Source organism: Pecten maximus, chromosome 6 (genome assembly GCF_902652985.1).
Source record: "Pecten maximus chromosome 6, xPecMax1.1, whole genome shotgun sequence".
In the NCBI taxonomy this organism is placed as follows: Eukaryota; Metazoa; Mollusca; class Bivalvia; order Pectinida; family Pectinidae; genus Pecten; species Pecten maximus.
The window spans coordinates 1,150,521-1,164,515 of NC_047020.1; the positions used below are offsets into that span (position 1 = coordinate 1,150,521).

At 41.6% G+C, this 13,995-nt stretch overlaps 1 protein-coding gene across 1 annotated transcript; it reads right to left on the reverse strand.

Annotated features, from left to right (window-relative positions):
* Positions 1-171: 171 nt before the first annotated feature.
* On the reverse strand, positions 172-1,239 carry LOC117329934 (golgin subfamily A member 6-like protein 6). Its single transcript, XM_033888166.1, has one exon. The coding sequence runs from the start codon at positions 1,237-1,239 to the stop codon at positions 172-174; it is 1,068 nt and encodes a 355-aa protein (XP_033744057.1).
* Between the last annotated feature and the right edge of the window lie 12,756 nt (positions 1,240-13,995).

Below are 13,995 nucleotides of genomic sequence, written 5' to 3' on the forward strand. Positions count from 1 at the left end.
CTGTTTCCCATACATTAAATTGTTTATTGATACAAGCCTCTGTTTCCCATACATTCAGGTGTTTATTGATACAAACCTCTGTTTCCCATACATTTTGTTGTTTATTGATACAAGCCTCTGTTTCCCGTACATTGAGTTGTTTATTGATACAAGCCTCTGTTTCCCATACATTCAGTTGTTTATTGATAAAACCCCTGTTTCCCATACATTGAGTTGTTTATTGATACAAGATTCTGTTTCCCGTACATTGAGTTGTTTATTGATACAAGCCTCTGTTTCCCATACATTCAGTTGTTTATTGATACAAACCTCTGTTTCCAATACCTTCAGTTGTTTATTGATACAAACCTCTGTTTCCCATACATTGAGTTGTTTATTGATACAAGCCTCTGTTTCCCATACATTCAGTTGTTTATTGATACAAGCCTCTGTTTCCCATACATTCAGTTGTTTATTGATACAAACCTCTGTTTCCCATACATTCAGTTGTTTATTCATGCAAGCCTCTGTTTCCCGTACATTGAGTTGTTTATTGATACAAGCCTCTGTTTCCCATACATTTAGTTGTTTATTGATACAAACCTCTGTTTCCCATACATTCAGTTGTTTATTCATGCAAGCCTCTGTTTCCCGTACATTGAGTTGTTTATTGATACAAGCCTCTGTTTCCCATACATTCAGTTGTTTATTGATGTAAGCCTCTGTTTCCCGTACGTTGAGTTGTTTATTGATACAAGCCTCTGTTTCACATACATTAAATTGTTTATTGATACAAGCCTCTGTTTCCCATACATTAAATTGTTTATTGATACAAGCCTCTGTTTCCCATACATTCAGTTGTTTATTTATACAAACCTCTGTTTCCCATACATTAAATTGTTTATTGATACAAGCCTCTGTTTCCCATACATTCAGTTGTTTATTGATACAAGCCTCTGTTTCGCACACAATCAGTTGTTTATTTATACAAGCCTCTGTTTCACATACATTAAATTGTTTATTGATACAAGCCTCTGTTTCCCATAGATTGAGTTGTTTATCGATACAAGCCTCTGTTTCCCATACATTTTGTTGTTTATTGATACAAGCCTCTGTTTCCCATACATTTTGTTGTTTATTGATACAAGCCTCTGTTTCCCATACATTCAGTTGTTTATTGATGCAAGCCTCTGTTTCCCGTACATTCAGTTGTTTATTGATACAAGCCTCTGTTTCCCATACATTCAGTTGTTTATTCATACAAGCCTCTGTTCCACATACGCGTAATTACTTATTGATACAGGTCTATGTTTCAAATAGATTTAGTAACTTAATGATACATGTATAAGCATCTGTTTCCCATACATTTACATGTAGTTGTTTATTGATACAAGCCTCAGTTTCCCATACATTCAGTTGTTTATTGATACAAGCCTGTGTTTCCCATACATTAAATTGTTTATTGACACAAGCCTCTGTTTCCCATACATTAAATTGTTTATTGATACAAGCCTCTGTTTCCCGTACATTGAGTTGTTTATTGATACAAGCCTCTGTTTCCAATACATTCAGTTGTTTATTGATACAAGCCTCTGTTTCCCATACATTGAGTTGTTTATTGATACAAGCCTCTGTTTCCCATACATTCAGTTGTTTATTGATACAAACCTCTGTTTCCCATACATTCAGTTGTTTATTGATACAAACCTCTGTTTCCCATACATTGAGTTGTTTATTGATACAAGCCTCTGTTTCCCATACATTCAGTTGTTTATTCATACAAGCCTCTGTTCCACATACGCGTAATTACTTATTGATACAGGTCTATATTTCAAATAGATTTAGTAACTTAATGATACATGTTTAAGCATCTGTTTTCCGTACATTTAATGTTTATTGATAGAAGCCTCTGTTTCACATACATTTAGTTACTTGTTGATGCAAGCTTATGTTTCCCATACATTTAATCACTTATTGATACAAACTCTCTTTCGATTACATTTAGTTACTTATTGATGCAAGCTTATGATACAAGCCTCTGTTTTCCATAATAACATATATGTTCAATTACCTATTCGTGCAATCAGTCTTTTATATGCAAATTAGCATTTTCAGTACACTTTGTCTTATAAGAGGGTCAGGGTTTTCGTGTTTTCAAGTGATATAAAATAAAAAGACTACTTCCGACGAATGTAGCGACTTCATTTACATATTAAACGATACCCATTGATAATTCTGCACCTTAACGGTGTTGGCCTGGGTGTTGTCGTTGCGCCTAATGAAGGTAACACATACATTATACATGTGTTGTTTGATGATAATCATATGGTGCCCAATCGATTGATAGTATGAAAACAACAGAGAATAGTGACATGCAAGCGGAACCGTAATTCTAACTAAAAACCAATAAAACAATGGCAAAATACGAACAAATATAAATTGCAGGTAGACGCTTGAAAAAGTATTATTATAATAGGACTTAGTGTTCCGGAATAGCAAAGGATTTCGCGTCATTGACGTCATAGAAATATATAATCAAAATATTCGACACCGTCATAAAAATATATTATCCAAATATTCGACACCGTCATAGAAATATATAATCCAAATATTCGACACCGTCATAGAAATATATAATCCAAATATTCGACACCGTCATAGAAATATATAATCCAAATATTCGACACCGTCATAGAAATATATAATCCAAATATTCGACACCGTCATCGATAATCCAAATCTACGACACCGATATAGAAATAGATAATCAAAATCTACGACACCGATATAGAAATAGATAATCAAAATCTACGACACCGTCATTTAAGCGTTGAACTGCTTTCAGTTGGAAGTTATGGGCTGATGAATGCCAACTGGATAAATGCAAATTTAATGAAGCGGACGATCCACATTACAGACAGACATGATGGGCGTCCTGTGTCATTGACATATGTACGGACGATCCACATTACAGACAGACATGATGGGCGTCCTGTGTCATTGACATGTGTACGGACGATCCACATTACAAACAGACATGATGGGCGTCCTGTGTCATTGACATGTGTACGGACGATCCACATTACAGACAGACATAGTTGGAATCATGTGTCACTGACATGTGTACGGACAATCTACATTACAGACACACATGGTCGGAGTCCTGTGTCATTGACATATGTACGAACGATCCACATTACAGACAGACATGATGGGCGTCCTGTGTCATTGTCATGTGTACGGACAATCTACATTACAGACAGACATAGTTGGAATCATGTGTCATTGACATGTGTAGGGACGATCTACATTTAATGGGAAGTCCACCAATTTGATGTTGTGTCAGGAAAGGATGTCTCCCAACTCACAATTGATTTCACCCTTCCTGACAGAATGTCTCCCAACTCACAATTGATTTCACCCTTCCTGACAGAATGTCTCCCAAGTCACAATTGATTTCACCCTTCCCGACAGAATGTCTCCCAACTCACAATTGATTCCACCTTTCCTGACAGAATGTCTCCCAACTCACAATTGATTTCACCCTTCCCGACAGAATGTTTCCCAACTCACAATTGATTTCACCCTTCCCGACAGAATGTTTCCCAACTCACAATTGATTTCACCCTTCCTGACAGAATGTCTCCCAACTCACAATTGATTTCACCCTTCCTGACAGAATGTCTCCCAACTCACAATTGATTTCACCCTTCCCGACAGAATGTTTCCCAACTCACAATTGATTTCACCCTTCCTGACAGAATGTCTCCCAACTCACAATTGATTTCACCCTTCCTGACAGAATGTCTCCCAAGTCACAATTGATTTCACCCTTCCCGACAGAATGTCTCCCAACTCACAATTGATTCCACCTTTCCTGACAGAATGTCTCCCAACTCACAATTGATTTCACCCTTCCCGACAGAATGTCTCCCAACTCACAATTGATTCCACCCTTCCCGACAGAATGTTTCCCAACTCACAATTGATTTTACCCTTCCCGACAGACTGTCTCCCAGCTCACAATTGATTTCACCCTTCCCGACAGAATGTCTCCCAACTCACAATTAATTCCACCCTTCCTGACAGAATGTCTCCCAACTTATAATTGATTTCACCCTTCCCGACAGAATGTTTCCCAACTCATAATTGATTTCACCCTTCCCGACAGAATGTTTCCCAACTCACAATTGATTTCACCCTTCCCGACAGAATGTCTCCCAACTCACAATTGATTTCACCCTTCCCGACAGAATGTCTCCTAACTCACGATTGATTTCACCCTTCCTGACAGAATGTCTCCCAACTTATAATTGATTTCACCCTTCCCGACAGAATGTTTCCCAACTCATAATTGATTTCACCCTTCCCGACAGAATGTTTCCCAACTCACAATTGATTTCACCCTTCCCGACAGAATGTTTCCCAACTCACAATTGATTTCACCCTTCCCGACAGAATGTCTCCCAACTCACAATTGATTTCACCCTTCCCGACAGAATGTTTCCCAACTCACAATTGATTTCACCCTTCCCGACAGAATGTTTCCCAACTCACAATTGATTTCACCCTTCCCGACAGAATGTTTCCCAACTCATAATTGATTTCACCCTTCCCGACAGAATGTTTCCCAACTCACAATTGATTTCACCCTTCCCGACAGAATGTTTCCCAACTCATAATTGATTTCACCCTTCCCGACAGAATGTCTCCCAACTCACAATTGATTTCACCCTTCCTGACAGAATGTTTCCCAACTCACAATTGATTTCACCCTTCCCGACAGAATGTCTCCCAACTTATAATTGATTTCACCCTTCCCGACAGAATGTTCCCAACTCATAATTGATTTCACCCTTCCCGACAGAATGTCTCCCAACTCACAATTGATTTCACCCTTCCTGACAGAATGTCTCCCAACTCACAATTGATTTCATTCACCCTCTGATTCCCTGACAGAATGTCTCCCAACTCACAAGTGATTTCACCCCTTCCTGACAGAATGTCTCCCAACTCACAATTGATTTCACCCTTCCTGACAGAATGTCTCCCAACTCACAATTGATTTCACCCTTCCCGACAGAATGTCTCCCAACTCATAATTGATTTCACCCTTCCCGACAGAATGTCTCCCAACTCACAATTGATTTCACCCTTCCCGACAGAATGTTTCCCAACTCACAATTGATTTCACCCTTCCTGACAGAATGTTTCCCAACTCATAATTGATTTCACCCTTCCCGACAGAATGTGTCCCAACTCATAATTGATTTCACCCTTCCCGACAGAATGTGTCCCAACTCACAATTGATTTCACCCTTCCTGACAGAATGTCTCCCAACTCACAATTGATTTCACCCTTCCCGACAGAATGTCTCCCAACTCACAATTGATTTCACCCTTTCCCGACAGAATGTCTCCCAACTCACAATTGATTTCACCCTTCCCGACAGAATGTTTCCCAACTCACAATTGATTTCACCCTTCCTGACAGAATGTTCTCCCAACGTCACAATTGATTTCACCCTTCCTGACAGAATGTCTCCCAACGTCACGATTGATTTCACCCTTCCCGACAGAATGTCTCCCAACTCACATTGATTTCACCCTTCCTGACAGAATGTCTACCCAACTCACAATTGATTTCACCCTTCCTGACAGAATGTCTCCCAACTCACAATTGATTTCACCCTTCCTGACAGAATGTCTCCCAACTCACAATGATTTCACCCTTCCCGACAGAAATGTCTCCCAACTCACAATTGATTTCACCCTTCCTGACAGAATGTCTCCCAACTCACAATTGATTTCACCCTTCCCGACAGAATGTCTCCCAACTCACGATTGATTTCACCCTTCCCGACAGAATGTCTCCCAACTCACAATTGATTTCACCCTTCCTGACAGAATGTCTCCCAACTCACAATTGATTTCACCCTTCCTGACAGAATGTCTCCCAACTCACAATTGATTTCACCCTTCCCGACAGAATGTTTCCCAACTCACAATTGATTTCACCCTTCCTGACAGAATGTCTCCCAACTCACAATTGATTTCACCCTTCCCGACAGAATGTCTCCCAACTCACATTGATTTCACCCTTCCTGACAGAATGTCTCCCAACTCACAATTGATTTCACCCTTCCCGACAGAATGTCTCCCAACTCACAATTGATTTCACCCTTCCCGACAGAATGTCTCCCAACTCACAATTGATTTCACCCTTCCTGACAGAATGTCTCCCAACTCACGAATTGATTTCACCCTTCCCGACAGAATTGTCTCCCAACTCACTAATTGATTTCACCCTTCCTGACAGAATGTTCTCCCAACTCACAATTGATTTCACCCTTCCCGACAGAATGTTCTCCCAACTCACAATTGATTTCACCCTTCCCGACAGAATGTCTCCCAACTCACAATTGATTTCACCCTTCCCTGACAGAATGTCTCCCAACTCACAGATTGATTTCACCCTTCCCGACAGAATGTTTCCCAACTCACAATTGCATTTCACCCTTCCCGACAGAATGTTCCCAACTCACAATTGATTTCACCCTTCCCGACAGAATGTCTCCCAACTCACGATTGATTTCACCCTTCCCGACAGAATGTCTCCCAACTCACTAATTGATTTCACCCTTCCCTGACAGAATGTCTCCCAACTCACAATTGATTTCACCCTTCCCGACAGAATGTCTCCCAACTCACAATTGATTTCACCCTTCCCGACAGAATGTCTCCTAACTCACAATTGATTTCACCCTTCCTGACAGAATGTCTCCAAACTCACAATTGATTTCACCCTTCCCGACAGAATGTCTCCAAACTCACAATTGATTTCACCCTTCCCGACAGAATGTCTCCCAACTCACAATTGATTTCACCCTTCCCGACAGAATGTCTCCCAACTCACAATTGATTTCACCCTTCCCGACAGAATGTCTCCCAACTCACAATTGATTTCACCCTTCCTGACAGAATGTCTCCCAACTCACAATTGATTTCACCCTTCCCGACAGAATGTCTCCAAACTCACAATTGATTTCAACCTTCCCGACAGAATGTCTCCCAACTCACAATTGATTTCACCCTTCCCGACAGAATGTCTCCCAACTCACAATTGATTTCACCCTTCCCGACAGAATGTCTCCCAACTCACAATTGATTTCACCCTTCCCGACAGAATGTCTCCCAACTCACAATTGATTTCACCTCCTGACAGAATGTCTCCCACTCACAATTGATTTCACCCTTCCCGCGAATTTCCAACTCAATTGATTCAACCTTCCCGACAGATGTCTCCCAACTCCAATTGTTTCACCCTTCCGACAGAATTCTCCCAACTCACAATTGATTTCACCCTTCCGACAGAATGTCTCCCAACTCACAATTGATTTCACCCTTCCGACAGAATGTTCCCACTCACATTGATTTCACCTTCCGACGAATGTCTCCCAACTCACAATTGATTCACCTTCCCGCAGAATGTCCCCACTCACATTGATTTCACCTTCCGACAGAATGTCTCCCACTCACAATTGATTTCACCTTTCCCGACAGAATGTCTCCCAACTCACAATGATTTCACCTTCCACGAAGTCTCCACTCACAATTGTTCACCTTCCCGACAGAATGTCTCCCAACTCATAATTGATTTCACCCTTCCCGACAGAATGTCTCCCAACTGATAATTGATTTCACCCTTCCCGACAGAATGTCTCCCAACTCACAATTGATTTCACCCTTCCCGACAGAATGTTTCCCAACACACAATTGATTTCACCTTTCCCGACGGAATGTCTCCTAACTCACAATTGATTTCACCCTTCCCGACAGAATGTCTCCCAACTCATAATTGATTTCACCCTTCCCGACAGAATGTCTCCCAACTCATAATTGATTTCACCCTTCCCGACAGAATGTCTCCTAACTCACAATTGATTTCACCCTTCCCGACAGAATGTCTCACAACTCACATTTGATTTCACCCTTCCTGACAGAATGTCTCCCAACTCACAATTGATTTCACCCTTCCCGACAGAATGTCTCCCAACTCATAATTGATTCCACCCTTCCCGACAGAATGTCTCCCAACTCATAATTGATTTCACCCTTCCCGACAGAATGTCTCCCAACTCATAATTGATTTCACCCTTCCCGACAGAATGTCTCCTAACTCACAATTGATTCCACCCTTCCCGACAGAATGTCTCCCAACTCATAATTGATTTCACCCTTCCTGACAGAATGTCTCCCAACTCACAATTGATTTCACCCTTCCTGACAGAATGTCTCCCAACTCACAATTGATTTCACCCTTCCTGACAGAATGTCTCCCAACTCACAATTGATTTCACCCTTCCCGACAGAATGTCTCCCAACTCACAATTGATTTCACCCTTCCCGACAGAATGTCTCCTTACTCATAATTGATTTCACCCTTCCCGACAGATTGTCTCCCAACTCATTATTGATTTTACCATTCCTGACAGAATGTCTCCCAACTCACAATTGATTTCACCCTTCCCGACAGAATGTCTCCCAACTCATAATTGATTTTACCCTTCCCGACAGAATGTCTCCCTAACTCACAATTGATTTCACCCTTTCCAGACAGAATGCCTTCCAACTCACAATTGATTTCACCCTTCCCGACAGAATGTCTCCCAACTCACGATTGATTTTGGTGTTTAGAACAAGAATATTACAAACATGGATGTCAAGGTCAGCTAGTGTTGAAGTTGGACAAGCAATACCAGAATGAGAATTTAATATCGACAGTCCGTCTCCATTCTCATCATGCTAAGTATGTTCCCAGCTTTTGTGAAAACCGACATTATTTGAAGAACAATACCGACATTAATCTATGATTGGGATCTTTACATGGTTCTGTTAAAATCTTAACGACATCAAACTAATGATTAAGTTCCCATTTACGTCAGGTCAGTGCTAAAATTAAATTAAAACGGTCGGCGCTATTGCAGCATCCGAAAAAACTTCATATACTCCGAACACACATGCAAGCACAGACCAGGTGATAAAATCCACATCTCAGCAGTCTCAAGGTCCAACTTAAAATAGCGTATTCGTTTTGTTTGTTTGTTAAGAGAAACGCGCCATTAATCGAGTTCAAACAAAATTATTATGTAACGGTGAAAGCCGATCACATCAAGACAGCGCTACAAAACTGTCATAAATATCCGGAAGTTATCGGATTTCATCCAAAATCTATATTGTTTACATGGACCGAACAGACATTGACACACGAATATTTATGTACAGTGTTGTACTCGTTATTAGGAAAATAAATCATAGATAACCTGTTCTGTAAACCGAGAACTAGACAATCGTCGGCCGTGTAACATTACACTCATTCGTGTGAGTATGTACACGTATTTTATCCTCTTCAATATTTTGGTTGTATACTATGATATATCCTTACAGTCATCAGTTTATCACGAAGTTAGAAACTTTAAAACTTTGTAGGAGATAATTATTTGCGCGTGCGGGTCTCCGGCTTTAGCGAGCGGTCACACTAGGGGATAATTATCGGCGCGTGAGGGTCACCAGCTCTAGAGGGCGGCCAAACAGGGGGTAATTATCGGCGCGTGAGGGTCACCAGCTCTAGAGGGCGGCCAAACAGGGGGTAATTGTCGGCGCGTGAGGGTCACCAGCTCTAGAGAGCGGCCAAACAGGGGGTAATTGTCGGCGCGTGAGGGTCACCAGCTCTAGAGGGCGGCCAAACAGGGGGTAATTGTCGGCGCGTGAGAGTCACCAGCTCTAGAGGGCGGCCAAACAGGGGGTAATTGTCGGCGCGTGAGGGTCACCAGCTCTAGAGGGCGGCCAAACAGGGGGTAATTGTCGGCGCTTGCGGTCAACAGGAGGACGGTCAAAATAGGGGATAATTGTCGGTGGGTACGGGTCACCAGCTCTAGAGGGCGGTCACAAGAGAGGATAATTATTGGCGCGTGCGGTCACCAGCTCTTGAGTGCGGCCACAATAGGGAATTATTGTCGGTGCGGACGGGTCACCAGCTCTCGAGGGCGGCCACAATAGGGAATTATTGTCGGTGCGGACGGGTCAACAGTTCTAGAGGGCGGTCACAATACCGGATAATTATCAGTGTGTACGGGTCACTTGCTCTAGAGGGCGGTCACAATACCGGATAATTGTCGGTGTGAACGGGTCACTTGCTCTAGAGGGCGGTCACAATACCGGATAATTGTCGGTGTGTACGGGTCACTTGCTCTAGAGGGCGGTCACAATACCGGATAATTGTCAGTGTGTACGCGTCACTTGCTCTAGAGGGCGGTCACAATACCGGATAATTGTCAGTGTGTACGCGTCACTTGCTCTAGAGGGCGGTCACAATACCGGATAATTGTCAGTGTGTACGGGTGGTCAGCACAAGAGGGTGGTCTCTATAGGAGATGATTGTCAGTGTATACGAGTCACAGCTCTAGAAGGTTGTCACAATACGGGATAAATGTCGGTGTGTACGGGTCACCAGCTCTAGAGGGCGGTCACAATACCGTGTAACAATACAGCGATCCCGGAGGCGGACGACAGACTGTACACTCGGGAAACATCACACAGCTGTATTTTAGGATTAATCAAACAACTATTAGATTAGACGGGAAATTTAATGTATTGATAAAAAGTTCGTAATAACGACGGGTTCATTTTATAGATCAGAGGATGCAGCTTATTAATGATACCACGTTATTGCGCAAATAAAACACGTAATCACGTGACTTTGGCGTTATGACGTGTAACGTGTTGTTCGCGTATTTTATTTTCCTCTCGGTGACACTAATTGTCTCTCGGAAATAACCGATATACAGAGAATACATGGTCAGTGTCTTGAAATATAAGCTGTATTTTGGTGAGGGTAAAGAAGGACAAAAGTGGCGAGCCTTGGGGACCACTTTTGCCTTTCCGTCCCGAGCAAAAAATACAGTTTATATTTCAAGACACTGACCATGTATTCTTTTTATCCTGTAGCAGTCATCAAAAATAATCATTTTTAAGTGAAACGGTATCAACAATAACCCAAATATGTTCGCCTTTTAAACGTTGTTTCACTTGGAAGTAGGCTAGTCGAATTGACGCACGTGCTAAGATTCCAAAATATAGCTGTTTTCCGTCACTGCCGTATACAGCAAAAATATATATGGTGGTGTATTCCGACAATGTGTTGGCAGTTGCAGAATAAATACACGTATCTGCAACATCCTAAAAATATCATTATAAATTATCATTTAAAATATAAGAAATCAATCTTATTAACAAATGTGCTCTATGGCTTGAACTTTTGCATCGTTACAAATGGGTAAATAAGGGAGTATAGATGGATATAGACACAAGATTGGCTAACTCTACAAGAGGGAAATGTTACTGACGTGGTTTGGTTAACATGATTGGCTAACTCTACAAGAGGGAAATGTTACTGACGTGGTTTGGTTAACATGATTGGCTAACTCTTCAAGAGGGAAATGTTACTGACGTGGTTTGGTTAACATGATTGGCTAACTCTTCAAGAGGGAAATGTTACTGACGTGGTTTGGTTAACATGATTGGCTAACTCTTCAAGAGGGAAATGTTACTGACGTGGTTTGGTTAACATGATTGGCTAACTCTTCAAGAGGGAAATGTTACTGACGTGGTTTGGTTAACATGATTGGCTAACTCTTACAAGAGGGAAATGTTACTGACGTGGTTTGGTTAACATGATTGGCTAACTCTACAAGAGGGAAATGTTACTGACGTGGTTTGGTTAACATGATTGGCTAACTCTTCAAGTGGGAAATGTTACTGACGTGGTTTGGTTAATATGATTGGCTAACTCTTCAAGAGGGAAATGTTACTGACGTGGTTTGGTTAATATGGTTGGCTCACTATTCAAGAGGGAAAAGGTCACTGACGTGGTTTGATTAATTTGATTGGCTAACACTTTAAGAGGGAAATGTCACTGACGTGGTTTGGTTAACATGATTGGCTAACACTTTAAGAGGGAAATGTTACTGACGTGGTTTGGTTACCATGATTTGCTAACTATTCAAGAGGGAAAATGTCACTGACGTGGTTTGGTTAACATAATTGGCTAACTCTACAAGAGGGAAATGTCACTGACGTGGTTTGGTTAACATAATTGGCTAACTCTTCAAGAGGGAAATGTCACTGACGTGGTTTGGTTAACATGATTGGCTAACTCCTCAAGAGGGAAATGTTACTGACGTGGTTTGGTTAACATAATTTGCTAACTCTTCAAGTGGGAAATGTTACTGACGTGGTTTGGTTAACATGATTGGCTAACTCTTACAAGAGGGAAATGTTACTGACGTGGTTTGGTTAACATGATTGGCTAACTCTTCAAGAGGGAAATGTTACTGACGTGGTTTGGTTAATATGATTGGCTAACTCTACAAGAGGGAAATGTTACTGACGTGGTTTGGTTAACATGATTGGCTAACTCTTCAAGAGGGAAATGTTACTAACGTGGTTTGGTTAACATGATTGGCTAACTCTACAAGAGGGAAATGTTACTGACGTGGTTTGGTTAACATGATTGGCTAACTCTTCAAGGGGGAAACGTTACTGACGTGGTTTGGTTAATATGATTGGCTAACTCTACAAGAGGGAAATGTTACTGACGTGGTTTGGTTAACATGATTGGCTAACTCTTCAAGGGGGAAACGTTACTAACGTGGTTTGGTTAATATGATTGGCTAACTCTACAAGAGGGAAATGTTACTGACGTGGTTTGGTTAACATGATTGGCTAACTCTTCAAGGGGGAAACGTTACTAACGTGGTTTGGTTAATATGATTGGCTAACTCCTCAAGGGGGAAATGTTACTGACGTGGTTTGGTTAACATGATTGGCTAACTCTTCAAGAGGGAATTGTGATTGACGTGGTTTGGTTAACATGATTGGCTAACTATTCAAGAGGGAAATGTTACTGACGTGGTTTGGTTAACATGATTGGCTAACTCTTCAAGAGGGAAATGTTACTGACGTGGTTTGGTTAACATGATTGGCTAACTCTTCAAGAGGGAAATGTTACTGACGTGGTTTGGTTAACATAATTGGCTAACTCTTCAAGTGGGAAATGTTACTGACGTGGTTTGGTTAACATGATTGGCTAACTCTTCAAGAGGGAAAAGTTACTGACGTGGTTTGCTTACCAGCTCAAATATCCTGCAGCAGTCAGCTCAACTTTAAAGATTTGGGACTGTACTTTGAATGTGGTCTTTTCTTCGAGGTTTTGAAAACAATTATGACATTGATTTTCATCTTTAATGACACTACGGAAAAGATGTCAACAGCATGTAGTATGCATAAAGAAACCAGAGCCGCATTGATGGTCAGCTGCACGACAAGGCCTAAGGAGAGGTCGCCGAGGGTCGCGCATACGTTTGACTGTAGCTGTGATAGGTTTGAGTAGTCTCTAAAATGACGTATAATCAATGTCCTTCTGACGCTTCCTGTATGAAAGTGTGGCTTTCCAAACACTTCATTGAATCATATCCCGATTTAGGCTCGGAACAATTACATGCGGGCAAGGCGCTGGTCCAGCGAGAGTAGATGACCGGTGCACGCAAACTATCCATCGATCAGTGTGGGAATGAGTGTTCGGACACGCAATGACCCTAACTTAACATCGTCTTCTATTTTAAAGCTCCATGTACCTATATTATTCATTTCTTAACCAATGGCTCTACATCAATCGGTAAATGTGCACCCCCTACAAGCGACGTATATATAACAACAAAACGACAATCATCACCTTAATATAGGTCAAGTTGTCAACATTGAATACCACAACAAACGTCTCCACCAGTCAATCATTGATATTCATGGGGGTCGGGCTAGCGGTATCATTGATGTCCTTGGGGTCGGGATGGCGGTATCATTGATGTCCTTAGGGGTCGGGATGGCGGTACCATTGCTGTCCTTGGGGGTCGGGATGACGGTAAATATACCTGAACTTTCGTCAAACAATGATGACGT

Coding starts and splice junctions, on each gene's coding strand:
- LOC117329934 (XM_033888166.1), bottom strand. CDS start 1,239: ATGAATAAACAACTGAATGTATGGGAAACAGAGGCTTGTATCAATAAA.